The following is a 25,054-nucleotide window of genomic DNA, read 5'->3' as shown; positions in this document are numbered from 1 at the left end:
GACACCTCGCTTTTCTGCTTGCTCGTTGTTAAAAAAGCGGGGCACCTCTACTGCGCTGAATTGAAAAGGAATGAGTGTAACCGCTTCCATTGGATGTGAAACAAGCTTGCCGTGTTCACTCCCGCAACGGCGCAAACGCCCCTTTGTACCTGTGGCCCTTTGATATCGTTTTTGAAACCAGACACTAATTAGGGAAAGATGTCCGAAGCACCCAATCCAAACATTCTACCCACCGATTGGACTGACTAGTTAATTTCTTCATTTGTCTCATCCAGATGTTTCGTTGGCTGTGAACGCCCGTCGGCTGCCGTATCGGAGAGTACAAATCATCTGGTTTTCCGCAACGCGTCCAGAGCGTGTACGCACACGTCCAAGTCTCACCGCATCAACAACCAACAAGTCAAGGTAGCAAAATCTTTATCCTTGGTATGACTCAACACAAGTGAATCAAAATCTTAAATGCATATTTAAGATTGCATTTGATAGAATCCGAAGACCATCCAGAAATGTCCCGAAGCGACTTATATAGAAGCGCAATTGTTCTGATTGTCATTTGCATCAGATTTTTTTTTTTTCTTTCCAAATCACAAAACACCTGGATGGGTGAGATGAGGTGTGGGGTGACGGCACAAGCCCTTCATTTTCCTCCGGAGCAATAGCACCGACACAGCAAGGCTATTGTGATCATTTCCGTGTGATGTGGTCAGGTGGGGGATTTTGGAGAGCCAGAAAAAAAAAAAAACACGACAACAAGCACATTGTTTCACCTGTGGGCAGGTGTGTGTGTGTGTGTGTCTGTAAACGTGTTCCAAAACACACCCAAATTTGTCCAAACAAGTCTTTAAGATCATTCCCAGTTTCCCATAATCTCCAAGTCGGGGTGGTTCCCCTTCAGCCAAACAGAGTTGCCAGTGTCCAGTGGAGGAGCAAGGTGACGCCACTGGGCCACACTGAAGCCGTTGTTCCGAGGAGCGGGGAAGGGGGAGGGGGTGGTGGTGGGGAGGGGGGGGTGCAAGGACAGGGCCTGGGAATGCGCTGGTGGTGATGGTGGCAGGAATTTCAAGAGGGGAGACCGCCATTGAAACGCAAGGATTCGTATATGTGAGACGTGGGGGGGGGGGGGGGGGTTAAAGTTATATCTGCTTCCTGCAACTTCGAAGCACTGCGTCGGCCCCCTTAAATGGGAGCTTTCTGTGAGAACCAGCAGGGGCTCTGAGGGTAGGAAAGTCTCCCTTGCGTCATGGTGATATGCGTTAGTAAAACTTAAAAGTACATTTGACCCTTGAAAATGTGTAGTTTTGTATTTGCATATTCCCAGATTTTTTTTCCTATTCTTTTTTCCAATATTTCCAGTAAATGCGATTTAAAAAAAAAAAGATTTAGTGCCCATCTCTGAACTCCACTAACCGTCCGACCTGGTTCAGGTTCTTTTTTTTTTTTTTTGCAACCTGCTCGTTGTCAGGTAGAAGTTGGCATCTCTTAGGATGATTATAATGAATTACGATTTGAGTGAGCAAAGTCGCTTCTGGGGGATGCGGAACTGGGCTTGCCTCCATCTGGCAGCGTCCGCAACCTCTTTAAGAGCCCACCGACTGTTGCTAGGACGTAAAAGCCGCTGTCTCCTGCACTCGATGAGTCTTTTTTTTCAGAGTGTATGTCGAGTAGTTTAAAAAGAGTGTAAAAAAAAAAAAAAAACAGAAGTTCGCTGATTTCAAAATGGCTAATATCGTTCAATTAATTTGGCCAGCCGATTAATTGGTCGGGCCCTGAGTTTAAATGACACATTTCAAGCTTATATAGTAGTTACGGTAGTTAATTATGAACATGCAGTTAGTCTCAAAGTGTGAACGACCGAGCCTTGGCCGAGGTCCGATTGTATGAAATGAGATCTTTTAGCCCGTCCAGCGTAACATGTACATAGTTGCTTGAAGATGACAAACGCGCATCTACGCTGAGCTCAAGTTTGGAATCTGTTACATAATCCCCGCTCTGCTCGTATCCATCTGGGAATACTCTTTTTGGCACTTTCCAGCGTGGGAAAAAATGGGAAAAAGTCAAGTGAGTCAGTGTGTGAGTGTGTGTGTGTGAGTGTACGGGCATGAGCCTCATACGTTTTAGCTGCGCGGATGCAATTTATAAATACGTCGGAGTGTTGAATAGAGTCCCCGGATGCTTTGAATGGAGTGACAGCGAAGCAACGCATGAGCATCGCCATGAATGCAAGTCGCATTCATGGCGCGGGGGCGGCGAGCAGGCTGCCGCGTGGGCTCCTCGCTCCTTCCTTCCCTTCTGCAATGCAATGTGAGACACTTGCACTGGGGCCGAGCCGGAACCGCGTTGTCGCTTTGGCCGCGGCGGCGCACGTCCGCTCCGGCGTTATGTAAACGGGCCAGATACGCAGGATGTCCAAAAAGTGCTGAGCATACAGAGAGGCGCTGCGGCTAATGCGCTGAGCCAGCATCCCTCGTCACTGTGTGTCTGAATGTAAACCCCAACAACACACAAAATGTCCGACCGTTTCAGGTTCAGCTTTTATTGTGCTGTATTGCCCCGCTTATTTGCCCACTGAACGGCACTATCAAATAAAAGAAGGATCAGGGAAGATGATGACCCAAACAAGCGAGCAAGCCGGTCCAACGCGGGGGTGCTGGAAAAAAAAAATGCCGCCCTGCAATTTAAGGCTATAAGAAGCAAACAACAACAACACAGAAGACCACAAAATAGAACACGGAGAGTGATAGTTAGGTGCGCACGTGTTATTTGCGAGCCACTTATCTGCCGGAGTGCCAGTGTCTTCGTTTCCAGCGCCTTCTATTTTTATTTCCTACCCTCAGCGATCCAGAAAGTTGGACTGGAATGCACCACAAAAAATGACAGCCAACATGCGTACTTCCTGCGCACTTTGTTGTGTGAACACTCCACACCAACAGGGGGCAGCAGTCTAATAAGATGATCCTCCGTGCGCTTTCAGATATCAAAGCAGGAGTCCTGATTTTGAACAAGACTTTTAAAATCCCATTTTTAAGGTAGTCAAGTGTTTTTCCAGTCCTTTCGTTCTTCTTCAGGTGAAAGTGACCGGCTCGTTCCTTATTGACTTGCATGTCTACATGACTGCACATATGATCGCTCTGAAAACGCTGCATCGTCATGCGAAGACTCGGCATGAGCGAATCCTTCAGCGCATGATTTTTTTACTTGACTGTCCGCAAAAACGCTGGAAAATCAAACACGTGTCCTTCCAGCAATACTAAATCCCCCCTGACGCCCGTCGCCTGTTTCCTCACCGAGCCTTTGTGTGTGTGTGTGCTGCATGTCCCCGACTCTACCCACAGAATCCCCTTCAGACCACCACCTCCGTCCCGCTCCTCGTCTGTTTACGCCCTGCGGTATCAACAAGGCCCGAGCGCCATGGCAGCGAGCGAGCGGCTACGTGGGGAAGCAAAACACGTGCGTCTGCTTCCAACCAGGCTAGGAAAGGAATTGCAGGAGGGGGGGGGGGGCGGGGGGCGGTGAATGTTGACGTTGTGCCTGTCAGTGAGGTCAAAAAATGCTTTTGATGTGAAGGCTCATCCGAATACTGGACTAGAATGGCGGGGATTGGTGAACGCCTTGACTTTAAAAATGTAATGTTTGAATTTATAAATAAATAGGGCAGACTAGCGGCGACCATCTTGAATCGCAGAGTGGAGTTTTGCTTTTTTTCCCTCCCTCTGCTAGATCTGGTGCTTCCATTTGGCCCCACTGCCAGCGGACTGTAACATGGACGATCCACAATAGGCCCCCGTTCCTCTGCGTACTTTCTGACTCGCTTTGCAGTGTCTCCAGCTGCAGAGTGAGCTGAAAAAAGGAGCCGTGACCGCATCACAGGGCGGCAACTTGAAGGAGTGCCCCAACTTCAGAGGCAACGCAGAGCCGCTGACAACCGAGCAAAAAAAAAAAGACAACATCTGGCTCGCAGTTTAGCCGCCGTGCACCTCACCTCCTGTGATTATCTCTCCCACTCCCACCGGCCTTACAATGGAACAAAGAGGAGTGTTGTTGAAGGACAGCCATGGGAAACGGGCAGGAGAATCACTTCTGGTGCCAGGGAGGAGAGTGTTCCGGTTGGTTCAAGTTAAAAAAAAAAAAAAAAAGATTGTGAATGGAATTGAAAAGGCGAACAGTGCACTTTGTCTCAAAGCATGCTTCTGGGTTTCCTCAGTAACCCCCGTCCCGTTAGTGTCCTCATCCTCACCCCTCGGAAGCATGTGCTCCGCAGATGAGATTTACTGGAAAAGCACCACAACGTGAAATGAAAAAAGAGCCCGCCGCCGTCTGTTAATGCACACGACGCGGATTCCAATGGCTTTAACTCAGGAGAGGGCCCGGCCAATGTGATGGCGAAGACCGGCCAGTTTAAATAGACGGCAAGGCCAGTGCACTGCAGGAGGTCTGACTTGCAATACGGTATTCGCTCGACGAGTACCGTGTACTGCAATATTTCGAAAGTTGAGGAAGGAGAAAGTCATGTCACGAGAAAAATGTGCAAAACATAACCGACAGGTTGTCATCCGCATTAATAGAAAAATAATTCAGATACAAAACGGTCATATTTAAATATACCGTATTAAATATTTTGACAAACACGATCGTCAAAAGATATTTCACCAATTTGCTGCAAATTGGTGCCGAAGTCCGTCTGGCTTCCGCTATCAAGATCCGATCTCGTCCTCCATCTGTCATTGCGCCACGCAACGTGAGCTAATTTAGCCGCCACGGACTCGCGCTTTATTAGTCAGCATGCTGACTCGCGGTAACCGCACGCCTCCTCCTTCTCTCACTGGCTCCATTTCTCCCGCTTGGTGTAGGCTTCCCGTGCAACATGCTCTTGCAGACAGAAATATGTTGTGATGCAACTGGGTTGTCTCGTGGATTTCTCCAGGTGACCGTGGCGGCTTTGTCGACGTGTCTGTTTTGGGAACTGTTGCTTGGCGGAATGACGTAGATGAGTGGTTCTGAAAGAATATCTTGAGAATCTTGAGGTTTCATTGCATCCTGCACAGATTCAAGACATTCTGTGCCAGGTTTAGCAAAGCAGCCCCAGAACATCACGCAGCGTCCTCCATTAGTTCACAGTAGGCACCGTGTTCTTTTATTGGTCCGCTTCACGGGTTACCTGTTGCAACAGCTTTGGACCAGATGGCTCTCTCGCTCTTCTCAAGAATGCGTCACATTCTGAGATTTCTTCGCCCCCGAAGGGTCTCGTTAAGACATTCCAACAGGAATGACCTGTGCAGCAGTAGCAGTAAATGTACGTTTGCATCTAATTCCCTCATTAAATCCCCGGGTGGTCAGAGTCTGAATGTCCGCCATTTCCAGGGAGGCTCATCATGAGGTGTCACATTTGAAATTGGCGTGAAATGGAGATGATGGGGACGAGAGTGGGGTGGGAGGGGTCGGATTACATCCGAGCACAGGCAGGTCTTGACTGGTTTTGCTCCTGCACCTCGGCGGGCCTGTCAAGTCAAAACAGCTGACATCACCGCGCAGGAAGTCTTATTACAAACGGGGGAGACCGGGGGTAGGAAAATATGCTTTGATCCAAACTAAAACACCTTGTAGCACACCATTCGGAACACCTGCATGCAAAAATGGCAGCCGATAAAAGCGCTCAACGTCGACCGACAAGGTTATAGTAGTGCTAATATAACAAGATTACTTCTTGCGGTGTTACAGCTGCACAGCATGCATTGCGAGGTTCCAAATTCCGACAAATTCGTCATATTTTATTTTTAACATTTAACCAATCACAGTCATTCTTATCTGTGTCACTTCGGAAATGGACGGATGTTTAGCTGAAAACGGTGCAAAATAAATAATTGGCTCGTTTTTTCTGAGACGGTGTTTTCAGTGCCAATGTAATAAATGGGTGGATGCTACCTCCTGGTGGAGAAATAACGAAGGGCAAACGCATAAGTTTAAGTATAAGTAATAGGTAATATTGTCATTGTATCATTTCCAGTGTGCTCTGTTACTAGTTTGTAGTCAGTGTGGGTTTTTATCATTTTTTAAAATTCAGCTTGCGTGCCCCCCCCCCCCCCCCCCCAATTGAGCTCAAATTGCACACCACTGTACAGTACTGTACTTAGAAAGTGAGTCACGGTGCGACACTGCTATCTTGTGGACAATTTTAGTAACTACATGCAAGTGGGAAAAGGAAAATTACGTTTCAGATGACATGGACTGCTTATAGCGCCATGCGACCACTAGGAGGCCCCCCAAGAGCAATAAACGGCTGGATTATTGGCACAATGCTGCAACGGGCCCTGCCAGTCAGGTGCCCTTGGAATTGTTACCACCAAAAGCGCTCCTGATTAGAAATAACCCCAAATGGGTTACTTTTGATTCGAGTTCAGTGGCAAGGTAATGCATATCTGCGTGTGCGTGCGTCCGTGTGTGTGTGTGTGTGCTGGCGCCTCCCTCCGACCCCTTGGGGTTGTGTATGGGCTTGTAGCAGCCGCATTCCTCCTCTCAGCTGCTTCTCAGCACGACATACCAGGGAAAGAGGTGGATAGACGGGAGGAGACAGAGTTTTGGGGGAGGAGTAAAAGAGGGATGATTTGGGAGCCATTTTCAGCAGGATGTTGTCATAGCTATCTGTTGTGGGGCCCCTCTGCGCCACTGGGAGGTCAAATACAGTAAAAAGCAGGCGTTGAATTCAGAACACTTATGGGATTCCCATGGTTAGTTGGAACCAGGGCCTTTTACGTTGTTGCTTGGCCACTCAAGTGTGGATAGAAGGAATAAACTTGTTTGTACCGTTATGTGTGAAATGAGGGGGTTAGTCACAGAAAAGAAACTATTGTGTGGATGATGTCATGTGTTGGAAGGAAAAAAACATTTTTAGTGAGAAAGTATGTGTGTGTGTTTTGCTGGCAGTGCAACGCAGCCCTGTAGTTCAAATTCTGAACAGACACTTTGTTGTTGTCACGGGTCAGTTAGGATCAAGGAAAAAAAAACAAAGATACTCATTTGTTTTCCGTGGAAGAGGTTTAATGATGTATCACAGTATTTGTTTTCAGTTTGTATCTCCGTTTCAAAACTTCCACTACTGTTGCCATCATCCAGAGCAGACAAAAGGTCATGTTCACTGCCAAATCAATTTAGTAAATAATCGAGAGAGAAAGACTGACTGTGCGTGATGTATTTGTTTCAAATTATTTCTGGAGTTGTTTTAATCCAGAGTCGACATCTGACCCGCTAATCTGCGTTTTAATTCCGACCTTCACGTAATATCTCGCCCCGAAGCACTTCGTAGTTAGTGGTGGAGATTAAAATCGTGTAATGGCTGCTTGACTGGATTATCTGAGTGTTTGCTTCTGATTTTAGATCATGGAGGGGATTAACCTGCTCCCTTGTCTATATTTAATCACCTGTTGTGGCATCTGTTAGAGAACGTTTTTTGTAATACTGACAACAATTTTTGAATAGATCATTTTAAATGCGTCCCTTCACTAAACCACACAATACACACTTTCAGGGCGTTTTTGTTAATTAATATAATAATAGTAAATGTAGGGAACGTTATAAATACATTGCTATACTGTTTTCCTCTACGTGTGTAATAAAAAATAGAAAATGTTTAAATGATGACGTGACAAACCGCGTCTGAAAGGCAACCTTAAGTTTTTTCCAATCAGAGTCGTCCTTTTTATACACTGACGTTGCTTTCCGCCAATGAGATGTCAACATTTATTGTTGCCCGCCAATCACCAGCCGGAATTCTCGTGGAAGGGGCGGGTGCCCTTTCTCGTTGGCTAGCCTTGTCCGGATGTTCCCCAACAGCAGTGAATGTGGAAATCGAGCTAGACAGGGAGGGGTAGACAGACTTACCGGACCGGGTCTCTTTTTAAAGTCTAATTGCTTTCTTTTGTTTTTCATTAACCACTGAGTTTGCATAGCTTATGTAACGCTACGGTTATAAACTTCATCGTTGTGGCGGAAACCCCGCCGTCGCCGTTGCTGCATTTTCCTCGGACTACTGTCAAGCATTGTGAAAACGGCAAAGAAGAAAGAAGGCGAAGCAACATGGGATGGGGCGATAAATAATATTTTATAAAAAAGGAGTCGAAGAAGGCTTGGGGACCCGACGATGACTCCTTGGGAGGATCCGTGAAGCATTTTTTATTATTTATCACCCCCCACCCCGCTTCCTTTTGTCCTTTTGTTATTGTTGTTGCTTTTCCCTCCTCGTTTACCCTGATACTTCAGGGAGGTTATTTCGAATAGAAAGCGGCCACAAGCATGATGGACCAAGCCGGCATCCTGAGAAAGTTTATCCAGGGCGTGAAAGCCATGACCGAGGGGGACGACGACAGAGGAGAGGACAACTTCGGCAGCGACTTTATGGTGAGTGAACAAAATGATCTACAGCTAGGTGGCTTGCTTGGTAGCTAGCTAGCTAGCTGGCTTTAATCGAACCTCTTCCTCCGCGGCTCTTATCGCACCACCTCCCCGTGTCCCGGTCCGCTCTGTCCCGCAGGATGTAGGGGGCGGCCGGGCTGCTCTCTTCCTACCCTTTGCAGGTTTCACGTGTCGGCCTAGCTTTGTCTCCCAGCCGCAAACACGCCCGCCAGCTCCACACTCTTTCGTATAGCAAAGCGAATCTTCCACATTGACCTTATTTTTGGGCTTTAACACAGCCGTTATACAGTTTGGCGTATTTCGCCTGACCTGTTATTGTGACTTCCTGTTGTTATAAGATAGCATCTGTTCACAATGACCAATAGACAGACAGACAGACAGACATACAGTATCCTCTATTAATTCACCAGTGAAATTCACCAATAACAGTAAGAACTCAGACTCATTGATCCGTGTTCCCGAAGTAACCACTCAATGCTAACATCCGGAGTGGCTCGTGTCTTCAGTCATGCATTTAGTTCTTTATCTGATTCGTTTGTGCATGCTGTCAAAGCAGAAGACACAATACCCTACCACAAATTTGCAACCTATAAACTCAAATTTTTGGCATACTGGAAATACGAAGAACTTGTATCAAGGCAGTTTTCAGTGCAATTGCATTAGAAGGCAGTGGCAACATATACTGTAATGCATTTACGTCATAGGTTCTTCCGGCACATGTACAGATAGACCCCTAATGGTGCTCCTGCACCAGCGCCTTTGCCTTTGATTAAAAATAATAATAATATTAAAGCGTCCTTTCTGGTGCAGCCCATTTCTCCCCCTCATTCATGTAAGAAAAAAAAACCCCGTGAAAACGTAACAATGCTACATAGTTATGTGAACACGTCAGAAAAGGAAGTCGGCCATGTTTTGGAAATAGCTGAAATCATCTAATCAAAAATGGCCAACATTAAAACTGGAAATACCTCTTATTGCACATGTTCTAATTGCAGGTTAGCTTGTAGCTTCTGTGAACATGTATAACATCCAATTCTCATTTCATGTCATATTTTGTGTGAAGTAAGGGCTGTTTGTTTAATTCTGACCTATTGATTGGGATGGAGGCATCGGGCACCCGCTTTCACACATCACACACCCTCCCGTGAACTTCATGGAAGCTGTTTGCTTGCCGGAGCTTGCAACATTCTTTCATGGGTCTATTTCATAACATGATGTCCTTCCTTTTCAATTGCTGTTTCGTTGCCTTTTGGACACACTTTGTCAAACCCTTTCAAATTAGGCAAAATATCAACGCACTCATTGGTTGGTTTGGAGTCCTGTCCGGTCAACGTGAGTTTCAAGTCGGCATCCAGACAGAGACATTGGTTGAAGTAGCATTTCTAATGTTCATGTCACTACTTATTAGCAAGTAATGATGTTCAATACATCTTTTTTTTTTTTTTAACCAGACAGTATTCATTCAAACAGCCGGCTTTATATACATATGAGAAAATGCTTCAATTGAAGCTCTCATGCTAAATATTCATTAATCCGAGGCCTCTGGCTGACTTTGCTCTCATCTGGCCACGTTTGCGCGCCGTTCCTCTTTAATTATTCATCAGAGAGCCTGCCGACAGGAAAACTTGGTTAGTTAGGCCGCTTGCCCAGTGCAACCAAGCGTTTTAGCAGGTCGCACCAGTTTGTCAGACCCTTGCCTCAATTTGTTGGCTCTCGACACGGCAAGCGTGTGTGGGAAGGTGCTGCTTTGCACCAGAAAACGTGGACTTTAACACCCAGTTTAACTTCCTATTGTTACTTATATATAGAATGTGTTTTATGCGCATAATTACAGTGCACTGCTAGGTCAACGAGTCACAGATTATATGCTTGGCCAAATGCTGTGGGAGAATCTGAAATATTCAGCCAGAGTGCTTTTTGAATTTAGAACTTAGTTCCTTCTGCCATCATCAGCAAATACCGGCAATGTGTGTGCGTGCTATTTATTGAGTTATTTTCCCATACGAGAACATCAATGACTCATGATGTGAACAGGCAGCCCGAAGCAGACCTGGAGTAGCCCATTACCGTCAGCGCTACAAATGCTGGTTAGAATGGACGCAAAAGAGATAAAATCGTCGCTGTCGGAGCTTTATCTGACTAGTCCGAAGGGAAACATAAGATCATAAGTGCATCTCGTATATATATGCATGCAATTTGCTCAAAGGCGTCCCAAGCCTCATATAAACCTTGAATTTAAAAGCCATACCATCGCCCAAATGAACGCATTGGATGCAAATACAGTCAAAGACTAAATGTAACACAAGACCTCCTTTACTTACAGATTAGTTGTCTGCTGTTTTTTTTTCTTTTAGGCTAAATGCTGACTGAGGCTTTTTTGTTCTTCGCCCACGGACTCCGGATATTTTCGTGCCAAAGATGAAAGATGCTCAAATGTTCCGAGTCTCTCAGGTTAAAAAAAAAAGAAGAAACCAAAAACAAACAAACTTGAGACTCCTGCCGGCTGCCGAAAGAGTTTTGGCCTCGGTAGCTGTCATCTCGTTAAAGCAGAATCTCCCGTCTCTGGCCGACATGTGTGATGTGTGGATGTTTCATTAGCTTGCTTTTTGGTTGGGGTACACAGCATGGGGGTGTGCTGCTTTTGCTGCCGTCGTCGTGTGTGTAGCCTCTCCTCACGCTACTGTAAAACGCTGTCCGATTTCTTCAGTGTCGCAATCTAAGACGCCACCACCTTGGGCTTAACCCAATTAAAAGCAACAAAAAAAAAAGCGGGCCTTTTGCCCCAGAGCTAGCTTGTTCCCACCGAGTTAGCTTGTGTCAACTTTGATGAAAAGTACGAGGAGCTCAGCAACACAGACCACACACTCAGGAAACGATGTGTTAATGTCATGCGTGACTAAGGTGAAAGGAAACGGATACTCCGGGGGCCGAGGTGGTGGTTCTATTCGCCCCAGTGTCCGCTGCAAATTCAAAAGCCGTCCCCTAAAGAATGACAGCCGCATTCAAAAAAAGTGGGAAAACTCAAATCCGCACGTTGCGAGCTGGCGACAGATGTCGCGGCGGCCAGGGCTCGAAAAAAAAAAACAAAAACACGGATTTATGAGCACAACATCAGCAGTAGGTTGGCGTTTTATGGGCTTCGCATAGCTAAGCGACCGGAGTGATCCGTGCACGGCCGGCGCGCCGCGGCGCACGAGCAGTTCCCGTCGCCGGTCATTTGGATTATGTGCCGTTGGTCCACATCTGCTTCCGGCGGCTGGGGGGAACAATACCGACAAAAGGATAGTGTATTGTTTTCTGTTGGTACGTGCCTGCTACACACTATACTTGCATAGGAAGTGCACATGCCGCGCCAATCACCACTTGCGCCCGAACCGGAGAAAGAGAAAGTGCCTAAGCCTGAATGCATGTGTATGCCTGTGTGTGTGTGTGTGTGTGTGAATAATTCAGTGCGTTAGGCAAGTACGGCAGTGCTTATTCAGCCAGGAGACAGAAAGTAGGTTAGCGCTGCCGCATCTCCAAGTTGCTTTACCTTTTTCCTCTTGAGTCAGTTCCGCCGCCTTCACTGAGGCGTTTTGTTGATAGGCCAAAACTGTCCCCAACATTCTGCAGTGAGGACCCGTGAAAGGGGGTCCGTCCAAGCTCCCGATTGGTGGCCTTTTTGGTGGTTTTCATCACACGTCGGCTGCCCCTCTGCCCAGTAACGTCGCCGGCATCCGCAAGTTATTTTAAGGCACGAGTAATGTGTCTGTAAACGCTGGTGACTCACCCTGATGGGGGTCTGCGGAGGCGGGCGACGCCCTGCCTCTGTGTGTTTGTGTCAGTGGACATGGAGCACGCACAGGAAACGTTCCGTTGTTGTGGTTTGCCGCCCTGCCATTGGATGCTGGGGAAGGAACCTCGTCATCGCATCTTGCGCTTGTTGTCATTTAGGAGGCACTTATTTCTTCTTTTTTTATGTTTTATTCGTAGTAGCCCCCCATTCAGCACAGGAGCAAAGTGTGTCACAGGAATGCAAAAAGCCATTAGCTTTGTGGCCAAGAGCGTCTTTTCTTTCTGCCGCCTTATCTCCCGAGTAGATCTTTTATGCCCTCGTTGGCTTGGCTCACGAGAAGGTCCGACGGGAACCGACTCCCTCTGCCTTTCTTTTTGCCCGTCCGCCCCGCAGGCGTCCTCCATTATTCGTCCGACTACACATGTGCACGTGTGCTTTATGTAACAGGAAGTAAGAGCAATTACGAGCAGGGCCTCTGCAGACAGTAGCGCACTCCGTTGCCGATGTGAAATTTGGATTTGCCGTGTGACCGATTTCCATGTTTTTTTTTTGCTAGGCTGCGGCGTGAGGCCAAGGAATGAAACCGTTTCTTTTTAAATGCTGAAAACGCAACACGGCTTCGCCGTACGATAATGATTCGCGGCATTTTGTACGTTTGTGGGCGGTCAGCTCGAGCGCCATTTTTCTTTTCATGCTGACGTTCCTCAAGAAAAAATAATACGCCTCCGATGATTTTTCTGACACTCTTTTAAAAGTGCTTGAAATGAGAAAATGCTCTCAAGCCTCTCCTTGTGCTAGTCTTGACCGTGTCGCGTCGTGTTCTTCATTGACAGCGTCTGCGGCGGCTGTCCACAAAGTACCGCACGGAGAAGATCTACCCCACGAACATTGGTGAGCGAGAAGAAAATGTGAAGAAGAACCGATACAAGGACATATTGCCATGTAAGTACCCCGCCGAGTCTTACGTCGGCAGCATTGCGTTTCCAAGCGCTGCTGAAATCTGGTCAAACGATGTCGAGTCACTGGAACCTCCGGGCACCGCTCGACTAGTTGTCCCCCCGCCCCCTATTTCGGACTCATTCTGTCTCCTTCCTTCTTAGTCGATCACACTCGGGTGAAGCTGACGTTAAAAACAACCAATCAGGATACCGATTACATCAATGCCAATTTCATCAAGGTATGAAGATAGAAAAACACGGCAACTGACTGATGGATCCTTCTGATAGTCGATCGCCTGTTTTTCCAGGGCATGGATGGCCCGGAGGCCTACATCGCAACTCAGGGCCCTCTCCCCAACACTGTGATCGACTTCTGGAGGATGAACTGGGAGTACAACGTCGCTGTAAGTCCAACCAATATTCATTGAGCTTCTCTTCATATTTGTACAAAACAATCCGCTTCGAAGTGTCCACTGGATCCAAAGACGTATGTTGTCCATGATTGAAAAAGGCCGCTAATGATCAAAGTCATAAATAAATATTTGATGTAGCTGAGCGACATTGAGTGGCAGATGGGGCGGAGCAGATGGGGGTCCCGTGCTGGGCGGGTGCGGCGATTAAGGCTCGACGAGCTGGCTGGAAAAGCCCGCAGATGTGAACGTGTGCGAGCGACTCCAGTGTTGCCTTTCTAATCCTTCCTGTGTGCGTCTCCGCAGGTTATTGTGATGGCCTGTCGAGAGTTTGAGATGGGAAGGGTGAGCCCCCCCTTTTTTTTTTAAATTAGTTTATTATTATTATTATTATTATTAGTCTCAGTGGACTGCTTATCTGTCCAAGCAACCCAAAGCTAATACAATTATATTTGCTTCTAGAGGGTTACCAAAAAAAGAAAAAGAAAACTTTAAAAGCAGCATGATTCTTTTTGAATTGTTTTTTTTCCCCGAGACGTTTTCTTCTTTAGGATGAAAGTTGACTCTCCCGCTCTTCCCTCCTCAGAAAAAATGTGAGCGGTATTTCCCGCTGTTCGGGGAGCCCGTGAGTTTCGGGCCTTTCAGAATCTCGTGTGTAAGTAGATAAATCTGCACCGTCGCAGCTGTGCTATGCGACGAGGGCATGTGGGGGGTGGGGGGGGGGCATTTCTCACATTTTGTTCTAATGGCGTCGCTTGAGGTTTGAGCCAACACTCCCGCTGTCTGTCTTCCAGGAATCGGAGCAGGCCAGGACGGACTACTCCATCCGCTCTCTGGTGGCGGAGTATGAAAATGTAGGTCTGCTCTCGAACCCGAGCGCCTTTCTGGCAATTCCGAGCCTCGTATCTTCCCGCAGGAAACCCGGAGGATAACGCAGTTCCATTACATTAACTGGCCCGATCACGACGTCCCTTCGTCGTTCGATTCCATCCTGGACATGATCGGCCTGATGAGAGAATACCAAGAGAACGACGACGTCCCCATCTGCGTGCACTGCAGGTGGACGCTCTTTGCTTTTTCTGACGTCGCCGCGCCGGCGCGTTTTGCTTACGACCGCACGATTCCCCCGCAATAACGACGCTCTCATGGCGAAGGAATGAAGCGCAGACTGCGATACCGACGGCACGCACCGTCTCCATCTGTGTGCAATAAGCCGTAATGAGAAGCCCGAGGATACTTCCTGGTTGCGCGCAGCGCGGCTTCGAGACGCGCTGCGCTGAGATACGATTTTATGATATTCGCCTCGGCGCCAAATATGACGTCACATCGGCTTCTGTGGAGCCCCCCCCCCCCCCCGTCTCCATTTTGTCCGACATTTTAAACGCGTGCAAGGAAACGGGATCGAGTTACGTGAGCGAACACGCGCAAAAAGTGCTTCGATGTGAAAGCTTATTCGCTTGCTATTGACTGTGCAGTGCTGGCTGTGGGAGGACGGGCGCCATCTGTGCCATTGACTACACGTGGAACCTCCTCAAAGCTGGGGTAGGTTCACATACGCCTCCTGCCAAAAGGAATTGTTTTCCACCGTTGGTATTTCATGTCTAAGTGAACCCCTTTTTTGCCCGTTAAGAAAATTCCAGAAGATTTCAATGTTTTCCGGTTGATCCAAGAAATGAGGACGCAGCGACACTCAGCTGTTCAGACTAAGGTTTTTGTTCTGAATTTTATATTTTCTACGATTTATTTCCCTTTTTCTTTTTTGGATGTTTTTTTGGGGGGGGAGTGAAGCGCAACTCACTAGGACAAGTTTTCGATGTAATATTCTCCGCGTGTTTGTGTTCGTACCTCTCGCCTGAATCTAAATATTATGTCAAACACGAATTGAAGCGGTTTCCAGGAAGCCTGTAATGAAATTTAAAGAGAAAAAAAAAAAAAGCCTGTGCACACGCTTCCTGCCTCCTCACTGGGGGAAGTAATGAGGTTAGCGTTCATCTGCCAGTGCTTTTCAGGCTGCATGTTTCATTGCCTTATGAATGAACGCTTTTGAGTGCCAAAATATTTGTGTTTTGATATTGATATGCCGTCTCTCTTTTCTCCCATTTCCATCACCTTCCATGTTTAATTTTAAATGACGCCATTCTTCCCCTCTCGGGCCGCATTCCCCCTTCCTCATCCTCCTCTTCCTCCCCCTCCTGTCTTCCTCGTCATCTCCCCCCCCCCCCCCCCCCTTCCTCAGGAGCAGTACGAGTTAGTCCACAGAGCAATCGCACAGCTCTTCCAGAAGCAACTGCAGCTACTGGAGAGCCCCACAAATGTGCAGATACACGATGTCATGGTATGACACACGCGCGCACTCAAAAATAAAAATGTTGCCGCCGAGTAACACAATGGAAGCAGGGGGGGGGGGGTTGCAAATAATTAGTCACATGGGAGAGCAGAGTGTCAGAGTCAGCCTCCAGAAACTGTCCCAAGAGCTGTGACCTAAAAGAGTGTGAAAATGGAGCCTTGGAGGACTTGAATTGAAAAGAACTCTTTGCTGTGTTGTTATTTACTCCTCAGTGGTCCTCCTTTGGCCCACATAACTGCTTACCAGCACCGCGCCCCCAGTTGTGACTCTTCCCTCCCGCGTCCCAGAAGTGCAACCGAGGAGAAAAGTTTCTCGACGTAACGCGTTGAAAAACGTCAACATTTCATCGTCGCAAACTTTGAAAGTCCCTCCACTTTTCGCGCCCCGCCCAAATGGAATGGACATGGTCCATTATTATCAATCGTCGGGCTGGCTTCCTGACTACTTAGTGCAAGGGTCTATTTTATCAAGTAGCATTAGCTAAGCCATCCAGAGAGAGACGCAGTCACGATACGAGACAGCGAGACAAACTCAAAGCCGCACTTGTGGAGAGACATCCTGCTCGGGCAGCTCTGATCACTGTGACATTCCCTTGCTTCCCGTTCCGTAATGCATTTCGACCCGAGAATAGATCGTCATCTGTCTGGACAGTTTTGCCCGAGACACTCTCTCATTTAAGAGTCGCCGTGAAATGACGCGCAACACCGAAGGAACTTACGCTAGCTAGCCCTTATTTCAAGAGCAGGTATTAATCTTGAGTTTTTGTGTGTTTAAACTCGACTGCGCAGTCACAGTGGCGCAATTATCTTGTGTTTAACTGGTTCTCCAAACATGATCAGTGGGCCCCACTGACTCAACGCCATCAGCGGCTGAGTCACGTCTACTCAGCCATTGTTCAGTTGGCCCAAACGCCCACAAAGGTGCGCTTTGGTTTTAGTTTGCGCAGCCTCCACGGTTTTTCTTTTTTTCCCGCCTTCCATGCAAGTATTGCGACGCAAATGAAATTGCCGCGCATGGCTCAGACTCTCATCATTGTCCGTCATGTACCGTCATAGTTCAGCCGTCTTTGCCTTTCGGCGCCGGGGGCATATCGGACGCACAGGCGGGCCGTGCTTTCGTTTTCATTTCCTGTCGGTCTAATAGCCAGGTGGCCTTCCGCTTTTGTCCAGATAGTGTGCGCTGCCGACTCTGAATGTCGTGTGATGTATTTGCGCACAGGATGAAAGCAGTCCGGACAAAGCGAGCCACCAGTCTGATGATGAGCGATGGGACACGCCTCCCCCTAAACCGCCTCGTATACGCAGGTACGATGCTCATTCTTCAGTGTCTTCTTGTCGGTGAAATACGCTAAGCCCCCACCCCCCCCATCCCGAGCAACACTTTGCAATCATCTGCAACTCTTCCTGGCGTTGAATGTAACACACCCCGAGTCAAGACCGAGTCGAAGCTCCCTACCTTCCCTGCAGCCATTTAAAAACACTTGACTTATCCCCTCCCATAAGTGTAGCCCGGGCGCCTGCTGAGCAGGAGTTGCTCGTCTTTGCTTTTCCCTCCCCATCTTAATTTTAATTTTGCTGTATGGGCCCTGCGGGGATTGTGCTCCACTTTCTCCAAGCCCGTTCCTCTCCTGATTCTCGTTCACTTTTATGATCTCTGTGCAGGACTCGCAGCCCCGCCCATAATTGCCTCACGCACGTATAGACAGATATACTGTTAGGACTATAAAAGAGATGCACATGAAAATTATGCGTGGCTCTTTGTTACATGAAAATCTTTATTATTTTTTTTAAGCAAGATGGTTGATGGGAAAGCAAACATTTTTCAAAGTACTTAGGGATGGCCGCTCCAACCAAAACACACAAACGTGCAGTTAAAAGTGCCGCTAAATTATGACACGGTCAACATATTTGGGAATATATATAGCAGTTTCCCACAAATTCATCCTTCTCCTTCCTAAATACGCTCTCTTGGGTGCATGTTGTGTAAGCCTCCTAAAACCATCCAAGTAACTATTTTGATCAGCATAGTCGTCTATCTGACCAGTCTTGCACACGTGCGCGCACACCGTCTGTTTGACGCTTGAACGTCAAGGTCACAGCTAGTGAGTCAGTGCAAGCTCAGTCAGACACACCCCAGAGAGTCAAATCCTTTCTTTGTTTTACCGTGGCGTCTCTCCAAGCGCCTAACCAATTGTTAATTGAAACGAAACGAAACGCTCATTTGCATACAAAGCGTATAAACTCAACCCTTTAATGTGCCGCTGACTTGGTCTTAACGCTCCGAGACACTTTTTTAAATTTATTTTTTTGCCGTGTCTTGTTTGTGTTCCTTCCTGTTAGCCCCTTAGCAAATCATAAAAGTTTCATCTTATCTTAGAAGGACGAAGGTCTTGGATAAACTCTTGCGTTTTAATAATTCATATCCCCATGGAAACAATCCGCTCCAGTGGTGGGAATCATCTGCGTTACCGTGTAATTTGTGTTTTACGTGCTTGGCCAAGGAGGGCCGATATTCGCGCTGCTTGGAGAGGAAATTCCGAATGAAGCTCGGCGAACCCAAGATTTTTTTTTTTCAAGAATGTTTATCCAAAGGAAACGAAACGAGCGTAGCCCCCCGTGAATGACCAAGTCATGACTGCTATGAAGAGCACTGGAACAGGACACTAAATGAAGATTGCATGCAATCTGATCTCCCTGCGCAGGAGAGTCACGATTCCCCTTAATCAAGTCAAAAGGCATTTGAAATCATTCTGAGAAGTCCCTGCATGGTTGCAGGGAAGGATTAGAGTCACTATGCCTCGACTTAATCTTATCGCTTCAAGAAATAATCCATATTATGGAGTCAAAAATCAATCTGCAGAAAATTATTGACGTGGCCTTTTGTCCCCAAAGTTGCCCAAGCCAAGAAAGTTGACATGTCGGCGATAATGGTTCATTGACATATTTGCACGCAGACCAAAATGAAGTCATTCGCTCCGGCGTGAAACTGCTTTTCAACCTTCCGCGTCTATGCGGCTAAGACGCGCGCAACCTCAATTTCCTGTCAGCGGTTCTCAACACATGCTGTCGGGACATGCGCGGCTCGCAGCCCACTTATCGCTGCAGTGAAACGGCTCCCGATTCATTCGCTGGCTTCCTCGGGGGAGGCAGTTTAGATTGCTGCAAAATGAAAAGTGTGCAGAAAAACAGGCGACACACAAGAGCAATAAGCTCTGCGGTTGGAGGCGTCATGTTTGTTGTCTTAACGTCAATGGCTCATTTTCACTCTGCATGCAAAATGTTGGCTTTTTAGCTACCGCTTGTGCCCACTAGCGGCGAAAAAAATACTGCGGCTTTCCAGTGAAGAAAATATCCAATTTGCCGTGCTAAAACGGCGTCTTTTTTGCTGCTTTTCTCCTCAGCACCCAGGCGGAAGGCGACATCAAAGAGGAGATATTGCAGCCCCCCGAGCCTCACCCCGTGCCCCCCATACTGACGCCGTCGCCCCCCTCGGCTTTCCCCACCGTCACCAACGTCCGCCAGGACAATGACCGCTACCACCCCAAGCCTGTTATCCACGTCCTGGCCACCGCGCAGCAGAACGTCACTCGGGTGAATGACCCCATACAGAACCTGTTGATTTATTTTTTGCTTGTTGGGGTCACCCGCAACTTTTTTTTTCTTCCCATAAAACGCGCTGTTTCAATGTAAACGGCGAAAACTGTGAGTTCAGCATCAAAATGTCCCAAGAGCCAGCGCGGGTCCACAGCCAAGTGTGCATTTCTTATTTCACGTCATTTACATGTCATGACTTTGCTTCTTTCTTTCCAGAATGACGGCACAGAGAAGGAGAAGAACCTGTCAGAGGCAAGTCCCAAAACACAGACCCGTCCATCAGAACCCAAAGACCAAAACGTGCTGTGTCAAAAGCAGCAGATGTCCAACCTTGATCTCAATGAAAACTACAACAACAAACTATCTGCGGCGACAGCAAAGTCTGAATCGGGCCAAAGCTTGACTCCGTCCTTGCCCGTCTCCCCCGCGGCCGACTGCTGCGCGGCGCCACGCATCGAGAGGAAGCTCAGCATTGAGATTAAAAAGGTGCCTTTGCAGGAAGGACCCCGTAGCTTCGACACGTCCGCCTCCATGGGAGCGGCGGCCGGAGCAGGCGGCGGCTCGGCCAACAGCGGGAGCACGCTGCAGAGATGCCACGCCTTCAAGGCCCGCTCCGGGCAGTCCCTGCTCACGTCCAGCTCCTCGCTGTCCGAGGATTCCGGCACGGAGGGCGGGGCCGGCGGATGCGGGGAGAGCCAGGCGGACGGCGGCGGCGGCGGCGTCCTCGCCAGACCGAACCACCTCCCGGTGAAGAGTGACGGCGGGGACGGAGCGGACCTGAAGGCCAGCCACGCGGCCTGGGCTCAGCCCTGCGGCAGCCCCGAAAAACCGTTCGCCAAAAGCACCTCGTCCGATCGCGTGGCCCCGTCCTCCTCCTCCTCTTCGCACCTCTCGTCCTCCTCCTCCTCCTCCTCCTCCTCATCCACTCCGGTTCGGACTGCGCTGAGCTTCACCAACCCGCTGCACTCGGACAACTCGGACGACGATGGCGACGGGGAGATGTCGGCGGGCGGGGAGGGTTATCGCACCAGTGTTTCCACGGCGACGGTGACGGCCCTTCACTTTGGAGATCAGCAGCTGCTGCGGAAGGTGTCCCCCATGTCCATCGCGGGGCAGAGCTCCTCGTCGCCCGCTGCAGTCACAGCAAGTACGCCGATCGCCTTTAGGCTCCGCCTTTTTGTCTGCTTTTCCCAAACGTGCTCAATCAAGCTATTCACCATCAAGACCTTGTCACGCTGCACTTGGCAAGACGCGGAGCGGGCCCCAGTGGCGTCCGATTGGAGAGCGCTGACAGAAGTAGAGGTCCACTGCCTGGTTGGCCGCTATGTGGCGAAGACCAAAAAACCCAAGTGCAGTGTGAAAAGACCTCAAATGTTGTCTCAACCAGGATATCTCAAAACGTTGGCGTCCAGCGTCCCTTTACAGGGAAGACGCTTGCCCATAACTAAAATGAACAACTGGTCTCAACGCATCAGTGACCGTTTAAAAAAAGTACTTTCCGCCAACTTGAAAATCATGCAACGCTTGATGAATTAACCTCAGTGGCTTTCACTTCCTCGTGCAATATTTGGAGTCGAATTGTGGGTTCATCTCTGAAACTGCCCTCATAATCCGCACACGCTTTCTGGGTCGCTGAGGATTAGGCAATCTCAGCGCACATGTTAATGAGTAACGCGCATTTGCACACATACTCAAATGAAAGTGCTTGTGCTCAACGGTGCGGGTTTTTTAGTAACAAGATGACGTTCGCCCCGGTGTGCCAGAAGTGCGTCTTGTTGTGTGCATGTTGACTGGGGGCAGCATCAACGGTGCATGCGAAACACGTTTGTTTGCCCACACGGGATTGCGGTGGCGTGATGCGGTTTGGAAGCAGCTGAGGTGTCACCGCGGAGAATCACAGAGTGCCTTGGGAATGCTTTTGACACGCATTGAGTTTTTGTTGCCAAAGAACTTTTTCAAATACGCTAAAGACCCTGAGGGTGCATGATGTCGATCACTCTTCAATTGTATGCACTGGGGGGGAGACTTTGCTTCTTAGACGTCAAGCTCTCCTCGAGTAGTTCTCATACTTTGAGCCATCAAATGCAGATGTACTTCTTTGGTATTTCCCAAAGTGGTCCCCGGAGTGTTTTTTTTTTTTTTTTTGTCTTGGCTTTTCTGGAGCGTTGTTTCCACCATGGGTCACGGCGGGTTGCTCAGGATGCGCTTTTTTGGAATGGGTGTGGCGCTCTGCTAATCTCTGCTTTGTGAAGCACCGGCTGGTGGCTGCTTGTTTTCTCCACTGATTGCCTCTCAATCCGCCAATCAGTCCACGCAGATTGACTTTATGAATTTTTTTTTTCTTCTCGTTTTGTAACGTTGCTTCTTATTTGACCTCTGACCCTTTTAACCCAGACAGCTGGGACAGTGACGACTCCCCTCCCCCTCTCCCAGAGAGGACCCCCGAGTCCTTCATACTGGCCACAGGTGCGTTTGCCTCCTGGTGCTCACCCAAGAGGCCTCCCGGATGATGGCGGGGACCTTCTTATGCACATGAGCTTTGAGAAAAAGATCTGTCATTGATTTCATGATTTGATGGGGTTGAGGTCTGGGTTCAGTCAAGTTCCTCCGCACCACATTCATCCAAGCTGTGAGCGCTCTGCCTTCCCCATCACGTTTTTTTGGTAGGATGGGGCTTTTATGCAATCAGTTGTACAACAGAGGGCGCTCTTGACACTTGCGCACGGGGAATGTTGTCCAGATTAACGCCTTTTGAAACGGGGTAGGGCACTCCATTGAGTGAGTCTGAATGAATTTGTTCCCGCAAGATTACGACGTTTGAATGTTAGGAAGAGCACGGTTCCGATTTGAGCGGATGAATGTCTTTTCAACGGCCTGTTTTCTCTCCGACAGACCCCCTGGACGTCAGGACGCCGCCCGCCTCGGCCGAGGGCCGCGGTTCACACAAAGGTGAGGGAGCAGACTTCTGTGTCATGCGCGCGGGAACTGAAAACGCACTTGCGATCTGCTTGTCCTGTCCTGCGCGCGTTACATCACCGCCAATTTTTCGCCTCGGCGGCTCACTTTGTACGCACGCCAGGAAGAGGATTAAAACGGCGTCGACTTGCAGTTTATAAGTCACACAAATGCTCTTCGGTCAACCATCTAACAGTGGAACGTTTATTGCAAAATGTTGGACTGGCGGGCAGAAAACAAATATTTGCAAATACGAAACACGTTTGCTTTGTGTGTGCAGATTTATCCGAATGTGTCCAAAAGAGCTCTCCAGCTGATAGTCCGTCTCCTGGCACCAGAGTGGCCAACAGCAAGGCAGACCTGAGTGGGTAAGTCGCAATGTTGTAGGATGGAATTTTCAAAGTGCAACGACAATGCGTCATTTCAGTCATTTGGTAGGTTTTATTTTAAATGAGGGGAGATTTTAGGTGCAAGAACAAATGCCGGCCTTATTTGTAGTCATTGGGTACTTGGGGAGGCAGCCGATGCTGCTAAGCAGTACTTAAGTGAAGTACTGCTTGGCAGCCTCCTCTGGTTAATTATCGCTGTGCCCCTCTCTGTCTCAGGGTTCGATAACGCCACATTCCAGGCCCGCGACAACTCCCCCTGGAGTGGACAAGACGAAGCGCTCTGTCCACAACAGTGTCCTCCCTCCCGAGATGGACCAAGACCTCACCCGGGTGGTCCCAAACCCGAGTTTCTAAAATGCCACCCCTGCCGGCCGTGCGTTTTTACAAGTCGGAGCTCCTCTCTTAGAGCAGCATTGTCCTCGTTAGCTTGCTGAAGGCGGATGTTTCAAGGTGCCGACGTGGGATCCGTCTGCTTATTTAGTTTGAAGCCTAATATCCTTGACGTGAGAGCCAATCAGGATCGCCAGCTTCTCTCTGAGCTGGAGCCATTTCCTCTTTTGACCAAATGGAAGCCCGTCTATCAGATGTTCTCCTTGAAACAAACACTGACCAGAGGGTGCCCTGCTACTGAATGAGCAACAATCTTCAAAGCGAAGCCAGATAATCTTTTGAGTTTCACGTGATCCCGCCGGCCCCGTCGCTCTGCCCTCACTTTGTGTGCGCTGGTGCCGCTGCGTTACTGAGGATGACCGCAGAAACGGAAAGACGGGAGCGGACTCTTGTGTCTCCCCTCGTTCATGTTTTTGCGTGGGAAGATGTCAGCTGCAGTTCTACCATGACCTCCGTTTTGAACCGCAGTCCCAGAGTGTTGTGGTTTGGTCCTATATTGTTACCTGCCTGCTCAGAGATGATAGAAGTAGCCCCGTTTTCACCACGCGCTACACTTCCAACAGCCTGCAATGTGTCGCGCTCCATCCTCGCGGTTCAATCGGCAAATCTGGTTGCAGTCAACCTCTTGTCTCCAGTCTGTTATTTCAAAGCGGTCAGTCAGGACCAAACAACTACGCTTGAAGACTCGGGTTCTCAGTGCTGGGACCATGAGCCAGCCTTTGTCTGTCTCCCCGACAGGACAGTCAACCGCAGTCCTTCTTAGCTTTTCTTCAACTTCCCGCTCGAAACATGCGTTGAGATTCTTTTTGGCTCGAACTGCTTGCCTCATTTTTTTTTATTTTATTTTTGCTGCTGCCGCTGTTTTCGGTTCTTCCTTTTCCTTCTCCCCCTGGGGGAGGCCCATCAGGTTAATAACCACGCGAGTCCACGTTTATGGGAGCAAGCTCCTGTCAAAAACAGCAACCTGTCATGTTGCACTCGCGATACTTGCGTGGGGAGACGACTGACACCAGAACGTCCAAAGGGTCTCAAATCTGACCGACAAGGACTGGCGTTGTTTTCTCTTGACTTCGATGACAATATCTACATTCTTTGTTTTTATAAAGATCAAAAACTGTACAGGTCAGGTTGAGCTCTGTTTTATTCTAGATTTTCTTTCCGTTTAAACAGAAGATGTAAGAAAATCCGTGCAACCCTACACAAAAGTGTAAATTATTTTTTGCTGCCCAATTTATTTTTGGTTTTTGTATATTTCAGGGTTGTTGCTTTTTTTAAATGATATGCTTTAAAATTTTTTTTTTTAATTGGCTGGCAGAAAAGCAGCCTGTTGGCCCTTTTCATATCGTAGCCACAAATGGGCTACGAATAAGATTGTAAGAATAATGTTAATGATGTTTTTTTTTTGTAAATGGTTTTAAATGTTATTTTTATATGCACAAGTTGTTTGTTGCTTCATTCGATCACCACATCTATTCTACATTGTTTGACTTGCAACAATTCCCATAGCCAGGTCCATGCAACGCAGGTCCCATTTTTGTCTCTTACCTCTCATTCAGCGTCGCTGCGTTTTATTTATCTTTTCTTGGCCTTTAGGTTTAGCCGCCAAGCAGTATGCACACTGTCCTCGATTTCAGAATGAGCCCACCTGTGCCTTTACGAGACAGCCTTCTCCCCCGTCACCATCCACCTATCGTCATTTATTTGCTGCTGAAGCCCGTTTCGTTTCTTCACCCCCCCAACCCACCTTTCCAACCCTACTGTCTAACTCACCTTGTTGTCACCCTAAAAACCACACACACACACACACAATGTATGTTGCAGAAATCAATCAGTAAAATGAACATTACAACAAGA

General features: G+C 48.3%; 2 protein-coding genes across 6 annotated transcripts in view; both read left to right on the top strand.

Moving 5' to 3' along the window:
• LOC127593725 (serine/threonine-protein kinase pim-3-like) overlaps positions 1-3,944 on the top strand; it is a 15,288-nt gene extending 11,344 nt beyond the window's left edge. Inside the window, exons 8-9 of the mRNA XM_052055343.1 lie at positions 276-405; positions 3,333-3,944. The gene's annotated coding sequence lies outside the window, so the exon portion shown is untranslated. The remainder of the gene's footprint in view (positions 1-275; positions 406-3,332) is intronic.
• LOC127593712 (tyrosine-protein phosphatase non-receptor type 12-like) lies at positions 287-25,054 on the top strand. Of its 5 annotated transcripts, none has more exons than XM_052055322.1 (19): positions 287-405; positions 8,251-8,388; positions 13,012-13,120; positions 13,279-13,355; positions 13,425-13,520; positions 13,833-13,871; positions 14,113-14,181; positions 14,321-14,380; positions 14,443-14,585; positions 15,002-15,068; positions 15,157-15,234; positions 15,763-15,861; positions 17,092-17,177; positions 19,274-19,463; positions 19,683-20,613; positions 21,861-21,932; positions 22,359-22,415; positions 22,702-22,789; positions 23,027-25,054. In XM_052055322.1, exons 2-19 carry the CDS (start codon positions 8,284-8,286, stop codon positions 23,034-23,036), a joined length of 2,376 nt encoding a protein of 791 aa, XP_051911282.1. In that variant the 5' UTR covers positions 287-405; positions 8,251-8,283; the 3' UTR covers positions 23,037-25,054. The 5 variants fall into 5 exon arrangements, with proteins under 5 accessions (XP_051911282.1, XP_051911285.1, XP_051911286.1 ...); XM_052055325.1 differs by lacking the exon at positions 287-405 and having other exon boundaries at positions 6,232-8,388; positions 19,683-19,718; positions 19,965-20,613; XM_052055326.1 differs by lacking the exon at positions 287-405 and having other exon boundaries at positions 6,232-8,388; positions 19,683-19,722; positions 19,969-20,613.

The sequence above is a fragment of the Hippocampus zosterae genome, chromosome 21 (genome assembly GCF_025434085.1).
Source record: "Hippocampus zosterae strain Florida chromosome 21, ASM2543408v3, whole genome shotgun sequence".
In the NCBI taxonomy this organism is placed as follows: domain Eukaryota; kingdom Metazoa; phylum Chordata; class Actinopteri; order Syngnathiformes; family Syngnathidae; genus Hippocampus; species Hippocampus zosterae.
The sequence above is the reverse complement of the archived record's forward strand: the minus strand, read 5'-3'. Positions and strand labels throughout refer to the sequence as shown.